General features: G+C 40.3%; 1 protein-coding gene across 1 annotated transcript in view; it reads left to right on the top strand.

Annotated features, from left to right (window-relative positions):
- Positions 1-19520, top strand: part of AMD1 (adenosylmethionine decarboxylase 1) — a 41066-nt gene that overhangs the window by 6590 nt on the left and 14956 nt on the right. Inside the window, exon 2 of the mRNA XM_037894638.2 lies at positions 18623-18709. Coding sequence (XP_037750566.1) covers positions 18623-18709 — 87 coding nt within the window. The remainder of the gene's footprint in view (positions 1-18622; positions 18710-19520) is intronic.

Consider the following 19520-nt stretch of genomic DNA (forward strand, 5'->3'; position numbering starts at 1 on the left):
GGTTCCCAGCCAATGGGAGCTGTGGGGGGCGGTGCCTGGAGGCGCGGCCAGGGCAACACACAGACCCCTGTGGGCCCCCCCCAGGTTCCGGCCTCTTCCCGGAGCAGCACAGGGGGCAGGGCAACCCCAATCCCCTGCTGCACCCCACACCCTTCCTGCACCCAGATGCCCTGGCCTGAGCCCCCTCCTGCACCTCAATCCCCTGTCATACCCAGCACCCTTCCTGCACCCTCTAGGGACGGGGGGGCGGAGTTGGGGGTGGGGATTTCGGGGAAGGGGTTTGAATGGGGGCTGGGAAGAGGTGGGGCAGAGGCAGGGCCTCATAGAAGGGGTGGAGTGGGGGCGGGGTGGGGGGTCAGTGATGCGGTCCTCGGGCCAATGTACTAGTCCTCATGTGGCCCTCGTGGTCATTTGAGTTTGAGAGCACTGGATTAGATGGAAATGTCAGTGTGGACCATATTTACCTTCGGATGGTCCACCTCTCTTCACATTCAAAATAGCACCATATCCCTGTGGTAACTACAATAACTGCGTATATGGAAAAATAGTATTAGGAAAGCTTGTGCTTTCAGCTATATGTTAGAGCAGTTTAGCAACTGAAATAAGGAATAGCTAGCATGATGTGACTGGTCAGCTCTCTGACCACCAAGACCTTTGAAATGTGTTATATGCCGTTTAAAAGCTGTATAGTTACCATAGAAATAAAAATTAAAAAGCGGACCATACCAAAAGAAATTGTAACTACATAGTCTTAGTGGTGACAGTTCTGTTTATACCAATTAAACTATTTTATCTAGAGTTGCATTGCACACACTGATATGAACCTACTTAAAGCAAGCAATTACTTAGCTGCCATTTAATGTTTTGGGTGGACTTTTTTCAGTTTGAGAAATTGAGTGAATCTTTGCTTCTAGGTTTAAATTGTTGGCTTTAGAATGCTCTTGTACTCTCTGCAGATGTAGCCTCAACTTAAATTCTGGTAATGTGTAAGGAATATAAAGTATGGACTTTGAACTACCAGGCAAACATAAGTGGTATCAATTTACATAGCTTCAGTAATAGGAGAAATTAAGTTCTGAATCAGTATATGAAACAGTTTGAACCTGAAATTTGTAATGGCTAAAAACAGCACTGTTTACACCAAACATGGTGGATTTTTAAAAAAAAAGAATTTTTTTATTTAAATTAAATATAAACTATTTCAAATTTAATTTGAAATTTGCAGTTGATTCAGGCTTAAACTTACTATGATTTATTTTTGTATTTAATTTAAATGATTAAGCAGTACATGTTGTAGCTGACGTTTTTATACCACTGAACTGCTGATGGAAGTTGTTGACTAAGCACCTGGAAGCAGAGTTTAAATGCTGAACCTGCTTTTGACAGCAGAGTGGCTGCCTCTTCTGAAGGTGTGCAGGGAACATTTTCTCTTCAGTTTATTCAGTTTGGTTCAATTACTAGTTCATTCAGAGTTAAGAAATCATTTGAGTTATAAAGCTTGAAGGTTTGTTTTTATTTTCCAATCTAGGAATAAAAACAGGGTTTGAGGGGATGAGATGTGCTAGTTGTAAAATCTTGGAGGACATGGTGACCAGAAGCAATAAGTTCAATAATACTTCAGTTTTAAAGGCAAAACATGTTTTGATAAACTTTTAAATGTATCCACCACATTTAAGGTAGTTTTCTTTAAAGTAAATGCTGTTTTTGTGCATTTTTAATCAAATTTGAATTTCCATCCAAATTTTTTTACAAATCACAAATAAAGTATCTAGTAAGTCATTCACCATTTTCTCATTGAATAAAAAGGTAAAAAATAAGAATCTGAATAAATGTAAATTAAGCTATATAGTTGTCTAAATATATGTGTAGATATAGTGCATCCTCCTGGTTAGCAAGATGTCAAGTTTAGTGTAAAGGATGTATTTAGTTGTAGATAAACCCGTTTTAAAGGTTACCAACCAGTGAGAATCAACCTTTCTTTAGAACAATAACTGAATAAAATGTGTAAAATAACTAAAATTTATTTAAATCAAGGTTTCTTGCTTGCTGTTTGAAATCATGATTAAAATTGGTAATTTAAATAATTTTGATTTTTAAATCAGTCCACCCTGTCATCAAGTTGTGTATGAAATAGGGGAACAACTACACGGATCCTGTTTTGTTGTAGGGGTGCTGTTTCTTCTGGGCAATTAAGGTCTGAATGTGATAACACTCATGAAAGTTGTCCCTTTGACTTCAGTTGAACTACCTGTGCATAAATAGACCACTCACATGAGTGGGAATTCCAGAATGGGCCCTAACAGTTAATATTTGCGGGTTTAAAATAAAAATCTGACACCACTGGTAAATTTTAAGGTTATTAGTAACCCGCAGTGGAAGCAATAAGACACTAACTACATTATGCACAGGTTCATACTACTTAGTACAGGTAAAATCTTAAGTACTGTTTGTATTTAACTATGACTGGTCTGTTTGTAATATTGTTCCTATTCAACTAGCTTTTATAGTAGCAATATGCATTTACAGGCTACAACAGAGCATTCTTAAAATAGCATTTATTCAAATTGTTTAGCAACTTAAGATGAAAATGTTGCTTCCATGCAAACTTTTCTTTCAAAGTCTGAAGAAAGTCTGGATTCTTACTATTTTTAAATCCATCATTCAGATGTTACTCAGACATTTGTTTGACTCAAAGAAAAATAAGTCACTTTTTCACACAGCCGAGTTGGTGCATCAACTAAGAAGACTTCATGTTCAGGAAAAAACTCAAAAGTATTTAAAAGATTAAGCTGACTTTTAAACATTGGGTAAAATATAGAACAAACAATGCAAAGGGACATGCAATATGAAATCTAGTCAGCTTAAAATTAAGTTAAAAGTAGCTTTGTGTTCTGGGCTTCCTAAACCTCCTGACAATTTTTGAGTTTCCCCTTTTTCAAATTAAAAATATCTTGCCTGTTGTTGCATTAAAAAAACTCTATGCATTACTTTTAATCAAGTAGGAAAACATCTGACAGATATTTCTAAGTTGATGTCCCTTTAGCTTTTACACATTGAAAAATACAATTGTAAATGGTGCATTATTCTAGAAAATAGTTTCATAACTACCTATTCAGTAGATGGCTGGTCTGCATTACAGGATTTCACCTTGGATTTTAAATGTCTGGATAGGAATGTCCTTATTATCAGCTGCTGACCCTGTTCATTTAGCCAGCCTCCATGTTCCTGCTTTCCGATTGCTGAGCATAATCATCTGACAGGCAATAATGCAAAGCAGTACAGCCTGACTGCCCTGGTCATTGCTGTATGAATTCTCCCGGTGAACCATGCTTAATCTGCTAGTGAACTAGTTAAAACATAGTTCTGGATGGGCAGGGACATCTTTATATAAGTGATCTGGTAATTGAGTGTCCTGTAATAAACAAAATCTTGTGGCAGAGTGTGGCATAGAATGAAGTCCATTTTAAGTTGCTACCTTAGGGTCAGCAAAAATCAGTTGCCTAGTTGTTTGATTAACTTGAAGTTGAATGAAGCTGTATGCGAAACCTTGTCTTAAACTTGTCTTCTGAAGATGATTCATCATAGGGTTTGTCTATACCAGAGACTTCTGCATGTTGTAGTCTCCTACTATAAATGTTACAATAATGTAAATAAAAAGCAACCTACAGCAGTCTCTTACCTCCAAATTGATCTGTATTGGTGCAAATCACTTTTATGCTGATTCAGTATAGTAGTGGGGGGGTTACATTGGTGTAGCTATAGTTACATTCGTGCAAAAGTCTCTGGCATATGCAAGCCCTTAGTGCAGTCATTCTGAACCTTTGCCATACTGGCACTCCCCCACCTTCCCAATTAGCAATACAAAAATGGCTTGGTGGTCACAACTCAAACACCTGTTTGTAATCATAGGTTAAGAACCCATGCCATATTCTGCCTCTGCAGATAAACTTTCAGAATAAAGTAGCACTTCACTGATAAGTGTTCTGCGAGGGCTGATCTACATTCAGCAAGGAAAAATCCTTGGTTCTTTGAGCTTAAACACACCATTCAGAACTTTGCCTTGTGCAAGTCAGAAAATACCAGTGTGGAAGACGAGCTGCTGCTGAGTGCCTATTTCCTTTCTTAAAGTAGAGGCATGCATTTACCTGGTGAAAGTTGTAAACTTCAAAGCCTTATCAAGTACCGTTGTCCGTTCTGCTGGCATTGCTTTGCTGCCAAAGCTTTCTGGTGAATTGAGTGACAAGTCCAAATGGCTTTTGTGGTATAATAGATTTGATTCTAGTCACAAGGCTGCTGTGTTGCTTAGGCACAATCAGTGAAAATACCAATCCTGCCCAAATACAAGACTGTTTCATAGATATCAAGGCTAGAATGGACCATTGTGATCATCTAGTCTGATCTCCTGTACAAGCCAGGCCATAGAACCTTTCCCAAAATAATTTCTAGAGCATATCTTAGAAAAACATCTGGAGATGGAGAATTTACCATGACCCTTGGTAAATTGTTCCAATGGTTAATTATTCTCACTGTTAAAATCAGTGCTTTATTTCCAGTCTGAATTTGTCTAGCTTCAACTTCCAGTCATTGAATTGTGTTATCTTTGCTAGGTGGAAGAGCCCATTATCAAATATTTGTTCTCCATGTAGGTACTTCTAGACTGTAACCAAAAGTTACCCCTTAATCTTCTCTTTAAGATATAGTGATAGATGCAAGGAGCTCAATCTGTGGCATGTTTTCTGATCCTTTAATCATCCTCATGCCTCTTCTCTGAACTGTCTCCAAATTATCAAGATCCTCCTTGAGTTATGGACACCAGAACTGGATACAGTGTTCAGCAGTGGTCGCACCAGTACCAAATATAGAGGTAAAATCTCTCTGCTCTTTGAGATTCCTCTGCTCATGAATTCAAGGATTGCATTAGCCCTTTTGGCAACAGTCTCTCATTGGAACTCATGTTCAGCTCATCCTTCTCCATGACACTTAAATGTTTTTCTGAGTCACTGCTTCCCAGGATACAGTCCCCCATCTTTTATATATGGCCTACATTCTTTGTTTCTAGATGTGTATATATTTAGCCATATTAAAACATAGTTTGCTTGAAGCCAAGCAGTCTGGCTTGCTCTGTATCAGTGACCTGTCTTCTTTCCTTATTTTACCACTCCCCTAATATTTGTCATCTGCAAACTTTCAAGGATTTTGGTTTTCTTCCAGGTCACTGCTAAAAATGTTAAATAGCATAGGACCAAGAACTCATCCCAGTGGGACCCCTCTAGAAACACCCTCTAAATGCTGATTCCCCATTTACAACTACATTTTGAGAGCTATTTGCCAGCTTTTAATGTGTGCCCTGTTAATTTTATCATTCTAGTTTTTAATCAAAATGTCATGCCGTACCAAGTCAAATGCCTTACAAAAGTTTATTACATCAACACTATTACCTTTAATAACCAAACTTGTAGTCTCATATAAAAAAAGTCAAGTTAGAAAGAATCCATCTTCATAAAAGTCAAGTTGATTAGCATTACTTATATTACCCTCCTTTAATTGATTATTAATCAAGTCTAGTATCTGCCATTCTGTTATCTGACCCTGGATCAGTGTCAAATTGACAGGCCTATAATTACCTGGGTCATTTCCTTTACCCTTCTTAATGTTGTGCCATTATTTACCTTTTTTGTAATCTTTTGGAACTCCTCCAGTGTTCCAAGACATATTGAAAATAAACATTATGGTCCAGCAAGTTCCTCAGCCAGCTCTTTTGAAACTGTTGGATGCAAGTTATCTGGACTTACTGATTTTTAACTTTAGTACCTGCTGTTTAACATCCTCCAGGGATGCTAGTGGAATGAAAGTGTTAGCATATGACTATTTCATCTGTTTTTCCCAAATACAAAACAAATATTTATTGAACACTTCTGACTTTTCTATTTTGATAATTTTACCATTTCCATCTAGTAATGGACCAATGCTGTTAGCATTCTTTGTTTTAATTTTAAGCTCCTTATTATCCTTAACTCTGGTGGCCAAAGATTTTTCCTTGTTCCTTTGGTTATCTTATCAATTTGCTAACAATTCCTATTTTCTGATTTATATTTATGCTGTCATCTTCCCCTTTCTTCCATTTGTTTTATATTTTTTATAGCTCACTTTGCTTCCCTTCTAAACTAGATTGTTTTTAACCAATAGTCTTCTTGCTTGTGTGTGGCTTTTCAGACCTCTAGTAAAGTCCTTAAACGGTTTGCAATTATCATTCACATTTTTTCCTATTAATTTGTTCCAACTAATTAGGCTCAGTAGTTTTCAGTTTTGTGAAACTGACATTTTCAAGAACCATATATATTACTGGTTTGGACTTCATTCTGTTTGTACTTTATAAATGTGATTAAGTTATCACTTGTACCTAAACTACAGTTAGCTCTTAGTTGTGTGATTAGTTCCTCTTTATCCCTCAAGATGAGGTCTAGTGTAGAATTCCCCTCTGTTCGAGGCAACATTTTTTGAGTTAGGAAATTGTCATCTCTAATAATTAGATATTCTGTGGGTGATTTAGTACTGGTGCATCATATGTCCAGCATATGTTTTGAAGTCCTCTATGATCACACAGATTTTTTTCTTTCACATGATCGGTAGTTGTGTAAGGAGCCAGTCATCCTATTCCCTGGTGTGATTTGGTGGTCTGTAGCAGATGCCAACCAGTACACCCCTTGTACTTTATCTGTTAGGATGTTGATCCACAAGCTTTCAAAATCATTTTCTAAGTTCAGTGACTCCCAAAACATTTTTTGACAGTGCGACTCCCATTCCTGTTTTTGCCCACTTGATCCTTTCTAAATAGGTTACAACCATTGATTTAAATAATCCTGTCATGGAGATCATTCCCCATCAGGTTTTAGTAATACCAATTAGGTTGAATTTATGTTCCTAAATGTTCCAATTCCAGTTCCAATTCATCTGGTTACCCATGCTCTTGGCATTGGTATATAGGCAAATGAAGAATTTCTTCATGTCCTATGGTTCCTTGATTAATTTTGTTGCAGCATCTTGATTTTGTGGTAAATGAGTGCTTATATCTTCCCTCTGGCCAGCTTGTCTCTTAGGAGATTGGTTCGCTTTCTACTGAGATGGAGGTCATCTAAACTATGCAGTCTCCTTTTACCATAGAAGGTGGTCAGTGTTCCACAATATCAAACGTCTGCACCACTTACCTAGCTAGTACTTCACTTCCAAAGTCTTCTGCCTTGTCTTCCTTTGCTCGCAGGACAGGAAGAAACTGTGATCACTTGGAAATTCTTCTCCTTCAGCACCCTTCCAAGTACCCTGAAGTCTTTTTGTGATCTGTGATATCCCACAATACAGTGTCATTAGTGATATGAACCATCACAAATGGATCCTTGCCCATTAACTTGAGAATCCTATTCATTGTTAGTGATGTCTCATGTTTTGGCTCTGGAAAGGCAGCACACCATCCTGTTGTCCTCCTGTGCCTTGCAGAATGTTTTTCTCAGTTCTTCCAAACATTGAATCCCCAACAAGAATAGTCTGTCTTCTTTAGACAGTTGGAGAACTCTTCTTAGGCAAACTTGATTTTTTTTTCCTTACAGGTTGAGTTGAGCTATCATCTACAGGGTTAGATGGTGTCCCGTATGTTCCCTTGGACCAGCTGGATCTTGAGGTATCTTCCACAGTTTTCATGTTGAGGACCTGGTATCGATTGGAAACTGCTAGCTGTGTGGAATTCCTCCTGGTCCTCTTTTCTCTGGTAGCCACAGCCTGCCCATCTTAATCTGTCCCCAGCTGTGTAGAACACCACTGCAACCTGTTCTCATGCTTTCACACTGCTAGGTCTTCCCTGACTTCCTCTCTCTCATTCTTTGGTGGCCAGCTCCTTTTGTTCTTGAACCTGGTGTACTGATGGTTCTTGCATCTAGGAACTCCTCAGTGTCTCTATTTGCCCCTTAATCTAAGAATCTTTTCCAACACAGCCACCAGCTTGCATTTTATGCACAGGAAGTCACTTCTGACTTCAGACAGGAAAGAAAACATGGCACATCTGTGGCAAGTCACCACAGCTGTTCTGTTGCTGGTCATCTTGAAATCTGAGTGGGACCTGGAAGGAAAAAAATCTCACTTTCTCTAAGCTCCTGCCATAACTATTTTCTGCTTCTATTCATGGCTCTGGAATTTGCCTGGGAACTGATTTTTTTTATACCAAGTCACCCTGCTTAGCTCATTTCAGCTCTGCCCCTCACCACCAGGCAGCAATTAACAATTCAGACTTCAGACAGTGGGACTGATCAATGCTCCACATTTCAGTCTTGGCATGTCTACAAACTTAAGTCGACATACAGGCATCGGAGTAATTACGTTGTTTGTGCATGTCCGTGCCACAGTCATTGTGTCGGTGCAGTGCATCCTCACTAGCAGTATTTGGATGCATAGCCTCAGGGAGTTTTGGGAGGGGCTTGCAAACAGGGGTGACTGGGCACATGGCTTCAACTTCCCATGATACACTTTTCTCCCTCCCCTGAGTTCATGTGCAACCCGTAATATTTTTTGCCTTTTTTCCAAAAGGCTGGCATAACTACATGTATGCCATCTCTAGAAAAATATGGACCTTACACAGCTGTGCACTGTTATTGTGAGCATTACAAAAACCACGCACCTTATCCAGTGGTATTTCCAGAACCATGAGAGGAGCCGCTGCACGGAACATTGCATTGTCCTTCAAGTAGCCTTGCTGGAAGCCATGGAACAAAACAATTCCTGATCTTTGTCAATTGTGCAGCACCTGAACACAATGGTATGCCAATTCTGGTCCCAAGAAACAAGCTGTGATTGGTGAGATTGCATCATTATGCAAGTATGGGATGATGAGCAGTGGCTGCAGAACTTCTGTACACATAAGGCCACTTTCCAGGAACTGTGTGCTGAGCCCTCCCCAGCCCTGTAGTGCAGCAACACTAAAATGAGACATGCTCTGACAGTGGGAAAAGCGAGTGGCGATTGCTGTGTGAAAGCTTGCAATGCCAAATTGCTACTGGTCAGTGGGGAATCAGTTTGTATTTGGGAAATCCACCATGGGGGTTGCTGTGATCCAAGTATGCAGGGACATTAATCGCCTTCTCCTAAGAAGGATTATCACTCTGGGCAATATGCAGGAGATACTGGGTAGTTTCGCCGCAGTGCGGTTATCCAACTGCAGTGGAGCAATAGCATGCATATCCTTATTGGCACCAGACCACCATTGCCACAGAGTACATAAACAGCAAGGGATACTTTTTTATGGTGGTGCAAGTGCTGGTGGATCACTGGGGATGTTTTATTGACAATGTGGGATGGTCTGGGAAGGTGTCTGACGCATGCATCTTTAAGAAGACAGGTCTATTCAGAAAGCTGTAAGCAAGGATTTGTTTTCCAGACTGCAAAATCACCATTGATGTTGAAATGCCAATAGTGATCCTGGGAGACCCAGCCTGCCCCTTACTCCCATCGCTCATAAAACCATACATCAGACATCTGGACTGCAGCAATGAGCGATTAAACAATAGGCTCAGTAAGTACAGAATGGTTGAATGTGCCTTTGGCTGTTTGAAGAGTCGCTGACCTGGAGCAGTATATCTCAGGGAGACTTTGAAAACCCATTTTATTAATGACTGTGACGGTGCAGCCAATCTGGGCCAGGCTGGGTCCTATAAGAAGGGCTGCAGGGAAGAGAGGAGCTGAGTCTCCTGGAGCTTGAGGGAGAAGGACTGGTTGCCTGTAGAGAGAAGTATCTGATACAGAGCAGTACTGGGCAGGGTTGGGGGAGCAAGCGGAGCTCCAGCCTGGCTGGCTCCCAGACTGTGATCTTGATACAGGGGCCAAGTAGGTGCTGGGGCTATGGGAAAGTGGCCCAGGGAAAGCAGGTAGTGGCAGAGAGGAAGAAGAGGCAGTGAGCAGCTGCCTGCTATAGGGTCCCTGGGTTGGGGCACAGAGTAGCTGGTGGGCCTGTCCCCCCCACCCCCCTTTCCCCACTGGCTGCCAAGGGAAGTGGCCAGCCAAAGGATTGCAGTTTGCCCCTAAGTGAAGGGCTGGAGTAGGGGCTGCAGTTCACCACTGCAGTGAGAGGGCAGGCGAAGGACTGTTGGTTCACCCGGAAGGGGGGAGATACCTGAGTTGGAGCACAGCCAGAGGGCTGTGCCCTGAAGAGACTGCCGTGGTCCGGGGCAACGCGGATCCCCACAGACAGCAGAGACAATGGAGATGCAGTGAGGGAGAGTGAGACATCAAAAGAGGATGATGCCCTGCTGGTGGACAGAGCTAATTCCCGGAGCAACCAGCAGGAGTCGCCACAGTGGTGAGCACAGCCTGTTACAGTGATTCTCAGTAATGTGTGGTGCTTTTGTGTTGTGCCTACCAAGTCTGAACCTTGCTGTGACTGCTGTGTATGTAGTGATGTTACCTTGGAAAAAATACCTGCTGCTTTGCTCTGAAAACTCCCAGCCCCTACCCACTAGCAACACTAGAGCTGCCTCCCAGCCTGCTGCTGGGGAGACATTCCATTCAGCCTTGGCCTTCCAAAGGTACTGCTGGTGAATGGGGAGTGTACTTGATGTCTGCGGAATGGGCATTGACCCAGCAACTCATCTGTGTTGGGGGGCTAGAACAGTGGCTGCCATGAGTGAGGGGAGTGTGGGCTACTGCTTAGAGCGTGGAAGGGATGGGAGCCAGGACTCCTGACTTCCATCCACCACTCCAGGTTTGTGCTCACCCCAATGCCTCAGTTTCCCTATTCCTCCCTCCCCACACTTTGAATTAATAAAGATTTCGTTTTCAAGACCTGGACTTTTCATTTCTGTGTGCAAAAAAAAAAAAAAAACATTGACCAAGACTTAAACCTTGGAAAGATGGGAATACAGTGGGGAGGGGGAAAACACATTCATCTCTTTAAAAATCATTGTGTGGCTGTGATTCTGTGCACCCTTGCCTGAGGCTGAGTGGAAGGGATATTGCGTTTGCCCCGCACACCTAATGGAATGTGTGTGGGGAGGGGTAGTACAGCGATGTTGGAATGCAGTTCTGCAGAGGGAGTCAAGCCTCTAGCTTTCTGCTGTAGGTCAACCAGATGCCTCAACATGCCTTTGTTCCTTCTGAATCCCCATCATCACCTTCTCTGTGCCATGCTCATTCTTATGGGCTTTTCTCCTGCTCATAATGTCCATTTTTTCTGTGAGCGTAATTCTCCTTGCCCTCTGCTCAGTTTCCACTGTCCGAGAGGTATTCATTATTTCATGAAATGTAGTCATGCATTCTCTTTCGCCTTTGTCTTATCTGGGAGACCCTCTCCTCTGGTGTGGAGGATATGAAGGCTACACTTTCAGCGGTAAAACAGGCACAGCACAAAGGGACCATTGTCAGTGCAAACTTGCCATATAAAAATCCTTCCCCTGAATCCATGCAAGTGTAAAGCAGAACATTTTCATTTCTACAAGGTATTCATTGAACTTGTTTGCTGTCCTAGCTATGGTAAGTAGGGCAAGGGTGCTGGACCATCTGCAGCAGTACTGGGGGTGGGGGGAATGACCCACAGCAAAACCATAGGTGCTCAGGGGGCCATACCACCTTCCCTTTCTAACATGAACATTGTCTGGAGGTCAGGGTCTGGCATTCCTCTTCCCAAACTGCAAGATGAGGTGATGAGGGGCATGTGTCTGTGCATGTGATAGCCTATGGCCCCTGAAACCTTTTCCCTTTCTTCCCCTGCCACTGTTGCTCTCCAGGACCTGAGGCACCACCCCCTGTCCAGTCCTGAAGCTGGAGCTGGGCACCGTTAGCTTCCCAGGCAGCCTGGGACACAGTGGGAGGCTTGGACCATCCACCTGCCCCACACAGGGGGACAGGGTGCCCAAGAGCAGCCCTTGGTCTGCCTCTTCACACAGTTTGCCCTAGGCTTGCAGTTTGCATGGGCAATGCCAACCCCTGCCATCCAGACTACAGCCATGTAGTGTAAAGCATGGGGGAAGGGGTGGAAAAACACAAGAGGGGCCCACAGGCACTAATGTTCGTGGGTCAAGCAATTGAAGTGAATACTACCAACATCTGTAGATAACCCTAGCTGATATGTTCCTGAAAGTAACAAAGGCAGCAAGGGAACAGCTGCTGCAAGTGTCCAGGTACAGACCGGGTCCTTATGCTGTCTACTGCAATGATGCCTGCCAAATTAATACTGGAGTGGCATGTGAAAGTGTACTACCATGGTGGAAGAAATAAGGCAGCCTTCCCCAGAAACCTTCTACAATGGATTAAAGTACCTCAGTGATAGTTTCCTGGAGATCTCTGTGGAGGAATCAGAGGACATCCCTCTGAACATAAACAATGTTTTGCAGAGCACCCTCTGCCTAGCTGGTCCAGGCACTGGGAAGCAGGTAGCCACTGTACTGCAACTGGTTTTTTAAATTAAAAAAAAAGAGCATGAAGACCCCCACCCCCACCCCCCCACAATATTTAACTTACTCACCTGAAGTTCCTTCCCTGTAATCACGCTCAGCCATGCTGCTGTTTTGCAGATGTGGTCACCCCATCTCAAAAAAGATATATTGGAATTGGAAAAGGGCAATAAGAATGACTGGGGTATGGTACGACTTCTGTATGAGGAGAGATTAATAAGACTGGGACTTCTCAGCATGGAAAAGACTACTGGGGAGTGGGGGAGGGATAAGACAGAGGTCTATAAAATCATGAGTGGTGTGGAGAAAGTAAATAAGGAAGTGTTATTTACACCTTCTCATAACACAAGAACTAGGGGTCACCAGATGAAATTAATAGGCAGCAGGTTTAAAACAAACAAAAGGAAGTATTTTTTCACACAACACACGGTCATTTGATCTTCTGTTTTCCAAAACTTTAAATAAATGAGAACTATAAGTTTGATCCAGTACTTCCTGATTTTCTTTCTTGTATACACACATTCAGAAACTTTTCTTGGAGCAGTAGTCATTTAAGTATTAAATTACTAGAGGGTTGTATGCTTAGCTGAGCTGTACACCCAGGCAGGCAATGTCACCAGTGATCCTGCTGTATGTGCTTGTGTGACAACAGAAGGGAATGTCTTCCTTACAGAAACAATTGCTACGTCAGGAAATGCACACACAGCAGAGTATTTACAAGAAGTAGCAGTAAAAGCTATAACAAACTGTGGGAAGAAAAAAAAATTCAAATGTCTAGTACGCCACTTAGTCACAGACAATGCTGCAAATATATCCAAGATGAGAAGCAACTTAGAACAGAGTAAAGAGAGTCCCAAGCTAATAACATACAGTTGCAGTGCTCATTTGATGCACCTCCTAGTCAAAGACTTCTGTGTTCCAGAAATAAAGGCTAATGTTGAAATTGCAAAATACTTCCATAACAACCATTTTGTAGCAGCTGCTCTGAAAAAAGTGGGAGAAACCAAGCTAACTCTTCCACAAGACATGGGATGGAACTCAGAAGTGGACTGTTTTGAGCACTATATCAAGAACTGGCCTAATCTGATGAGTTTGTGAACAAAATCGTGAAAAAATAGATGGCATTCTCACAGCCAGAGTTCTCAACATTGAGCTTGAGAAATGTTGAACACATGCAGAGTACCCTGAAGCCTATTTCTGTAGCCTTGAACAAAATGCAGGGAAATAGCTGTTTTATTGCTGATGCTGTTGAAATTTGGATGGAACTGAGTGAGATCTTAAAAAGAGAAATATGCAATGGCAGAGTTAAATTACAAGCATTAAAAAAAAACAAATGGGACAAGCACTATCACCAGCTCATTTTCTTGCAAAGATTCTCAAGACTCGGTACCAGGATCAAACCTTAACTGCTGAAGAAGAGGAGTTGGCTATGACATGGACATCCAACAGTCATCCCTCCATAGTGCCTACTATAATAAACTTCAGAGCTAAGGGTGAACCATTCAAAAAATGTTTGCTGCTGATTTAAAGAAAGTCACACCAGTGAACTGGTGGAAGTCACTTAACCACTTGGATTCAGAGACTGTTGAAGTGATGATCTCACTTTTAACAGAAGTAGCTTCTTCTGCTGGTGGGGAGAGAATATTTTCTTTGAACTAATTCATTCCAAATTGAGAAATTGTTTGGGACCTGAAAAAGCAGGAAAGCTTGTTTTTCTGTTCCAGTTTGTTCATAATCTGGAAAATGAAGGTAAAGATGATGGAGTTAGCTGCAGAAGCCAATATTTTAAGTTTCTCATGTTGATCTGGCTGACATAGTCGATTTAATGTTTTTTTTAAAATTTCATGTAACTATTTTAGTTAACAATTTTAACAAAAACAAACCTGATTTTAAAAAACTTGACTGTTTAAATTCAAAAATTCATATGCTTGTTTTGTTAAAATGTTTGCTGTTGAAGAAAAAAGTCTAAAATATATAATGTTGTTTTAGTTAAATAAAACAATGTAAATGTCTGTCTGGTGATGTTCTTCTCCTAATACAGTGTGGCAAGAAAATCCTCCAAATGTTAATGATTAACCTGTTGAATTGGAGATAGTTCACCTCCCAATGACTTCATAAATGTCTGCTTCAGTTACCTTTGGTAAATGAAATAACCAAACAGTCATTCATTTTCTGATATAGCTATAAAACTAATCTGAAAAGTTTTCAAAATAAATCACTTAAATGTCTGGTGTTTACCTTCTAAAAATGAAACCTACATCTATCTCTGAGTTGTGAAGAATATGTATGAAGGTTCTAAAAACCAACAAGAATGCACTTTTATGTAGAAATCCATGATTAAATAGTCTTCCTGACTTTAAATCATGATTTTAATCAATTTGGTTTAAATCAAATCCACCCTGCATACACTACTCAAAACTTGCTGTGAGATGCACTGAGAATTAGGAGTATCTTCAGACTGGTTAACCAAGAAATAATTGTTTTAATTAATTTTATGGCTTCTGTGAAAGCTTGTTAACTTAAATTTTGAAGATTTAGCAGTCTAGAGCAAAGTGGAAGGTGGGAGCGAAGCCAGGGTCACCTAAACTACCTGTTGGACAGTAATGGACGTTCTAGAATTTGTGCTTGACAACGACAAGGATATTCAGAGATGTGTATTTTAATTTGATATCATTTAACCAAGAAGCCCAACATAATTTTATAGATTCGGTAGCATTTTCTTAATAGATTGTCTAATTTAAAAGTTCTCTAAAGCAGGACTGATGGAATTGAAGCTGCTTTGTAAACTTACAAATACTGATTGGTGACTTGGTGATTGGGATGTTTACTGCATACGTATATTGGTTAAGTGTAATAGGAAGCCTGTAAGGAAAAATAAGCAGGAAGAGAAAAATTACTCTAGATAATCCACTTCTCTACAAACATTTGAGAGAGATTGACAGTGCCAGGACATCAAACGTCCTCTGCACATAGGACTTTGAAAGAACTCAAGCAGATTTAAAAAGTAAGATTATTGGTGTTGGCTAGTGGGGAGAGTATGGAAAAAGCAGACTTAGGCTATTGTTATATGACAGAGCTTACAGTGGTGCTGCTAGTGCAAATGTTCTAAGCTGATGGGAGAGAGCTCTCCTCTCGACTTAATTACTCTAGCCCCCACGAGCGGCGGAAGTTATGTCGGCGGGAGAACCTCTCCACCACATAGCGATGTCCACAGTGGCACTGAGGTCAGTGTAACTTACATTGCCCAAGAGGGTGGTTTATTCACATCCCTGAGTGACATAACTTATACCAGCGTAAGCTGTAGTGTGTACATAGCCTAAGAGGGAAGCACCTATTGATGTCGGAAGAAGTGAGGGTACCATCAGGTGATGGTTAGCCTTTAGTGTAAAATGGACATGCAGGAAGAACATCTGTTTTAAAACCCTTTTTTCCTCATGCTTTTAGTCTTATTGCAGAATAACTTTCTCTTTGAGAAGGCTGTTTTGTAACTATACACAACTAGTGATACTCCTTAAGGGAAGAACTACAGGTGCCAGAACCTGGGTAAGCACTTTTACACAGGGTACTGCAACCAGATCTAAAAGTGAGAGAATGGCAGAAATCCACCCCAGGAGCGGTAAAGGTACAAGGCCTGACCACCTGAGTGGTAATAAGGGGCACTTAGACCAGAAAGGGAACAGCGGCAGCTAGATCAGTAACTGAGACAGGAGATGCAGATTAATATATTCAGTTGAGGAACTAAATTAAGTCTGTCTTCTAGTTTTTTAGTAGAGACTTCATCACCTTAGACTTAAATTTAAAAAAAAAAAAAAACCTGCTATGCATTTTAGATTCCTTCATTTCAAATCACTGATTATAGAAGACTGAGAAGTAATATAGATGGTAGACTATAAAATGGGTTACTGGAAATGTTTAGCGTGAGTTCAGAGTTCAACTGAAAGTTTCTGCTTTAATCTTCAAAGGTTTAATTCTCAAATGAATTTTTCTTCAGTGGCACACTTTCTGCTGCTTATCTTTTTCATTTGAGTTCAACTTTGTACTGGCATTATATGTAGACAAATGGGTTTTTACTGCTAAACTGGAATTAGCATTAATTTCATAATTGTGAAACTTAACGCTTTATTTCAGTGTGCACCACCTTCTGATTACTCAATTTATTCCCATTAAATGCAAGTTTTAAATGTTAGTTTAACGGGTGAAGTAACTAGTGTGTGGTGGCTTGCCTGTTACATTTTTATATGTTGTCATTCATTAAGAAATTAGTTGGTGTTTAGTGGTGGCTGAAGTTAACACTGATCACTTATAGAAGATTTATATATGGATGCATAGCTTTTTAATTAGTTGATGTAGCTCTCAAATGTTTAGCTTTACCAAGTTTAAGTAGCTTAGCACTTTTTGTGGATTGCATTATTTAAAATCTTGTTAACTTTCCTGAAAGTTACACATTAGATAAATGTAGGAGAAGCTCTGGGAGTCTGAAGTTTCAGTATGACATTTTGTTTAAAGGGATGAGCAACGTACCAGTAGCCAGTATATTTTTTGTGTGGAAGCTTAAAAATAGTGCTCTGATAGTAAATATTCTCTAGAATATGCTGTATAAATTAAGTTTTGGTCTTAATTGACCGGGTTTCACTTTATTCATTGAAACTTATTTATGTGTTGGGGTTGCGAGACAACCTGTCCTAATGCATCATCCTATAGGATTAGCAGGGCATTATAATGCAGTGGCTTATCCTATGTGGACTACACTTTTTTTTTATCCTGCCCCCACAGAAGGTTAACCTAAATAAAACTTATTAATGTTTGTGTCACTCAGCTGCTTAAAGTGGCACTAAAAAACTTGATTTGTTATGTTAAGACAAAGGGGGAGGGGGAGATCAGCTTTATTAAAAAAAAAAAAAAAAAAAATGCAAAAGCAAATGGCTTGTTCATACACAGGTTATTTAGACATCATCCTATGCTACTCCTGTATGCCAGTTATCACAGATCATGTCACTAAAATTAGATATTAATCTCATTTGAAATGATGATTAGAGTTCTGTTGTTCTAGGCTCTGTCTAGATATATATAAACAGTCCTTTCCCCAAAGAGCATACAGTTGAGACAAAGGAAATATATCCCTTCTGTAAAATGGGGAATAGAGGCACAGATTAAGTGACTTGCCCAAGGTTACACGGTTTTTCTTTAGTAGCCACATAATGCAGTTTTTGATCTCTAGTCTAGACCATGGTTCTTCAGAAGTTAATAGCACTTGTTTACAGCCAAGGGAACTGGAACTTGGTATGAAGAATATTGGCTGAAATGCACTCTAACTGAAACTTCTGGTAGCTCAAATGCAGGTTGTCCATCTCTAACCAAACTAGTGAAGTTTGCTATGTAGCTGCTGTAACTATAGAAACTTCCATCTATAATAGCTTACTTATAACATAACATTGTAGGTATTTTTACAGGCTCGTTTTGGGTGTCGCTACTTATTGTTTAATTTCCTATTTCCTGGTAAAATGGGAATGGAAGGATTATGTCAATACTATTTATAGTGCACAAGCAAATTAATACTCAGCATCTTTCATTTCCAAGAATGTCTAAAGTGTTAACATTTGAAACCACAATTAGGTAGCTAAAGTGTCTTATTGAACAGATGGGTAAGCTGTGTTTTTGACTTGCCATGGTCGATTAGCAGGTGGGAAAAGGTTTCCTGACTACCAGTTAATGCCACAGGGTGTCATCTACAAATTATTAGGAACTAGTGCCATTGGATGGTGGAGGAGTGAGAGGTTAGCTGAGCTGAAGAGTACCTGCTACAAAAATGTAAGGGAATTGGTTCATGAATCTTCTCTAGCAAAGTATGGAAGCAATTAATTAACCAATCAGTGTAGCTGTATACTTTCCCAGAGGAAGGAGCAGTTGTGATTGCTTTAAATCCATATGCAGTGTCAATTAAGCCATGGTGACTTAAAAATAAAACTGGTGGAAACCAGTTAGCTGATGTGTAAACTCAAACTGGGGCAGTAAACTACCATTTAGCAAAACTAAATTTGAAGGTGTTAGGTGCGAGATTTTTTGTGGCTTACAGCTTTTAATATAAAGTCTTCATCTTAAAAATGACACCATACCTTAACCATAGAATTAAATTGAATTCTGTGGCAAAAATCCTCTTGGTGTTTGAATTCGCTTTGACTTACTGATTTCTTTTATAGGTTTGAGTGGGACAAACTTTTGGAGAATGTGCATTGTTTGATCATAAGTGTGACAAAAACTGACAAGCAGGAAGCTTATGTACTCAGGTAAGCCAATATTCCAAAAGAGTACGTTGTTTTACACAAGCATATACATAATTATATTCTTCCAAGAAAGTCATTCCTAATTTTAGTCTCCAGATTTTTATCTGATGTCTAAATCTTGCAGTGTCTGTCAACTGTAAAAATGCTTCACATTTGTGCTCAATTATCATGAATCATTTTATAAAGGTTTTGCACCACTGCTTGTCTTGTTCTGCGTCTCAAAGGATTAAGGAACTAGCTTTGTATCTGCATCTAGTTCTGTGATGAATTTACTTGATCAGTAGACATTGCCTTGGGATCGATAGAAATCTCCCACATTAAGGGCTCATGAAACACGTACAAGGATTATGTTCAGCACTGTGTGGGAAGACTAACTGAAAACTTAGTTTCAAGGCTCGCTTTATTACATCTACATGAAATATAGAAATCAACTAATTGCTCTGGAAAGCAAGTATAGCTGCTGAACTAAGGACATCTGTAAACAAATCTTCAGATTCCCTGAAATCTCTGGAATTCCTCCCTCCTGGTTTCTGCAGCTGTGCTGCATGAATCTTGAACAATTTGTACTAAGGAAAAGAATCTTCTGCATTTTTTCTCCTTTCAACTGCTTCCCCACATTCCAAAAAGTGAGAGGCAAAAACACACTTGCCTGCCTGTTTTGTGTATGACTCTAGATTTTAACTTTTAAATTTTTCAGTCAAATGGAAATGTGTGGAAAATAAAGGTTGATTTTTACTCCCCCTCATTTCACTACAAGGAGCACAAACTGCACCTTGCAGGCACAATACAAAAGTTTCAGTTTTCATAGATTTGT

This window comes from Chelonia mydas, chromosome 3 (assembly GCF_015237465.2).
Source record: "Chelonia mydas isolate rCheMyd1 chromosome 3, rCheMyd1.pri.v2, whole genome shotgun sequence".
NCBI lineage: Eukaryota > Metazoa > Chordata > Testudines > Cheloniidae > Chelonia > Chelonia mydas.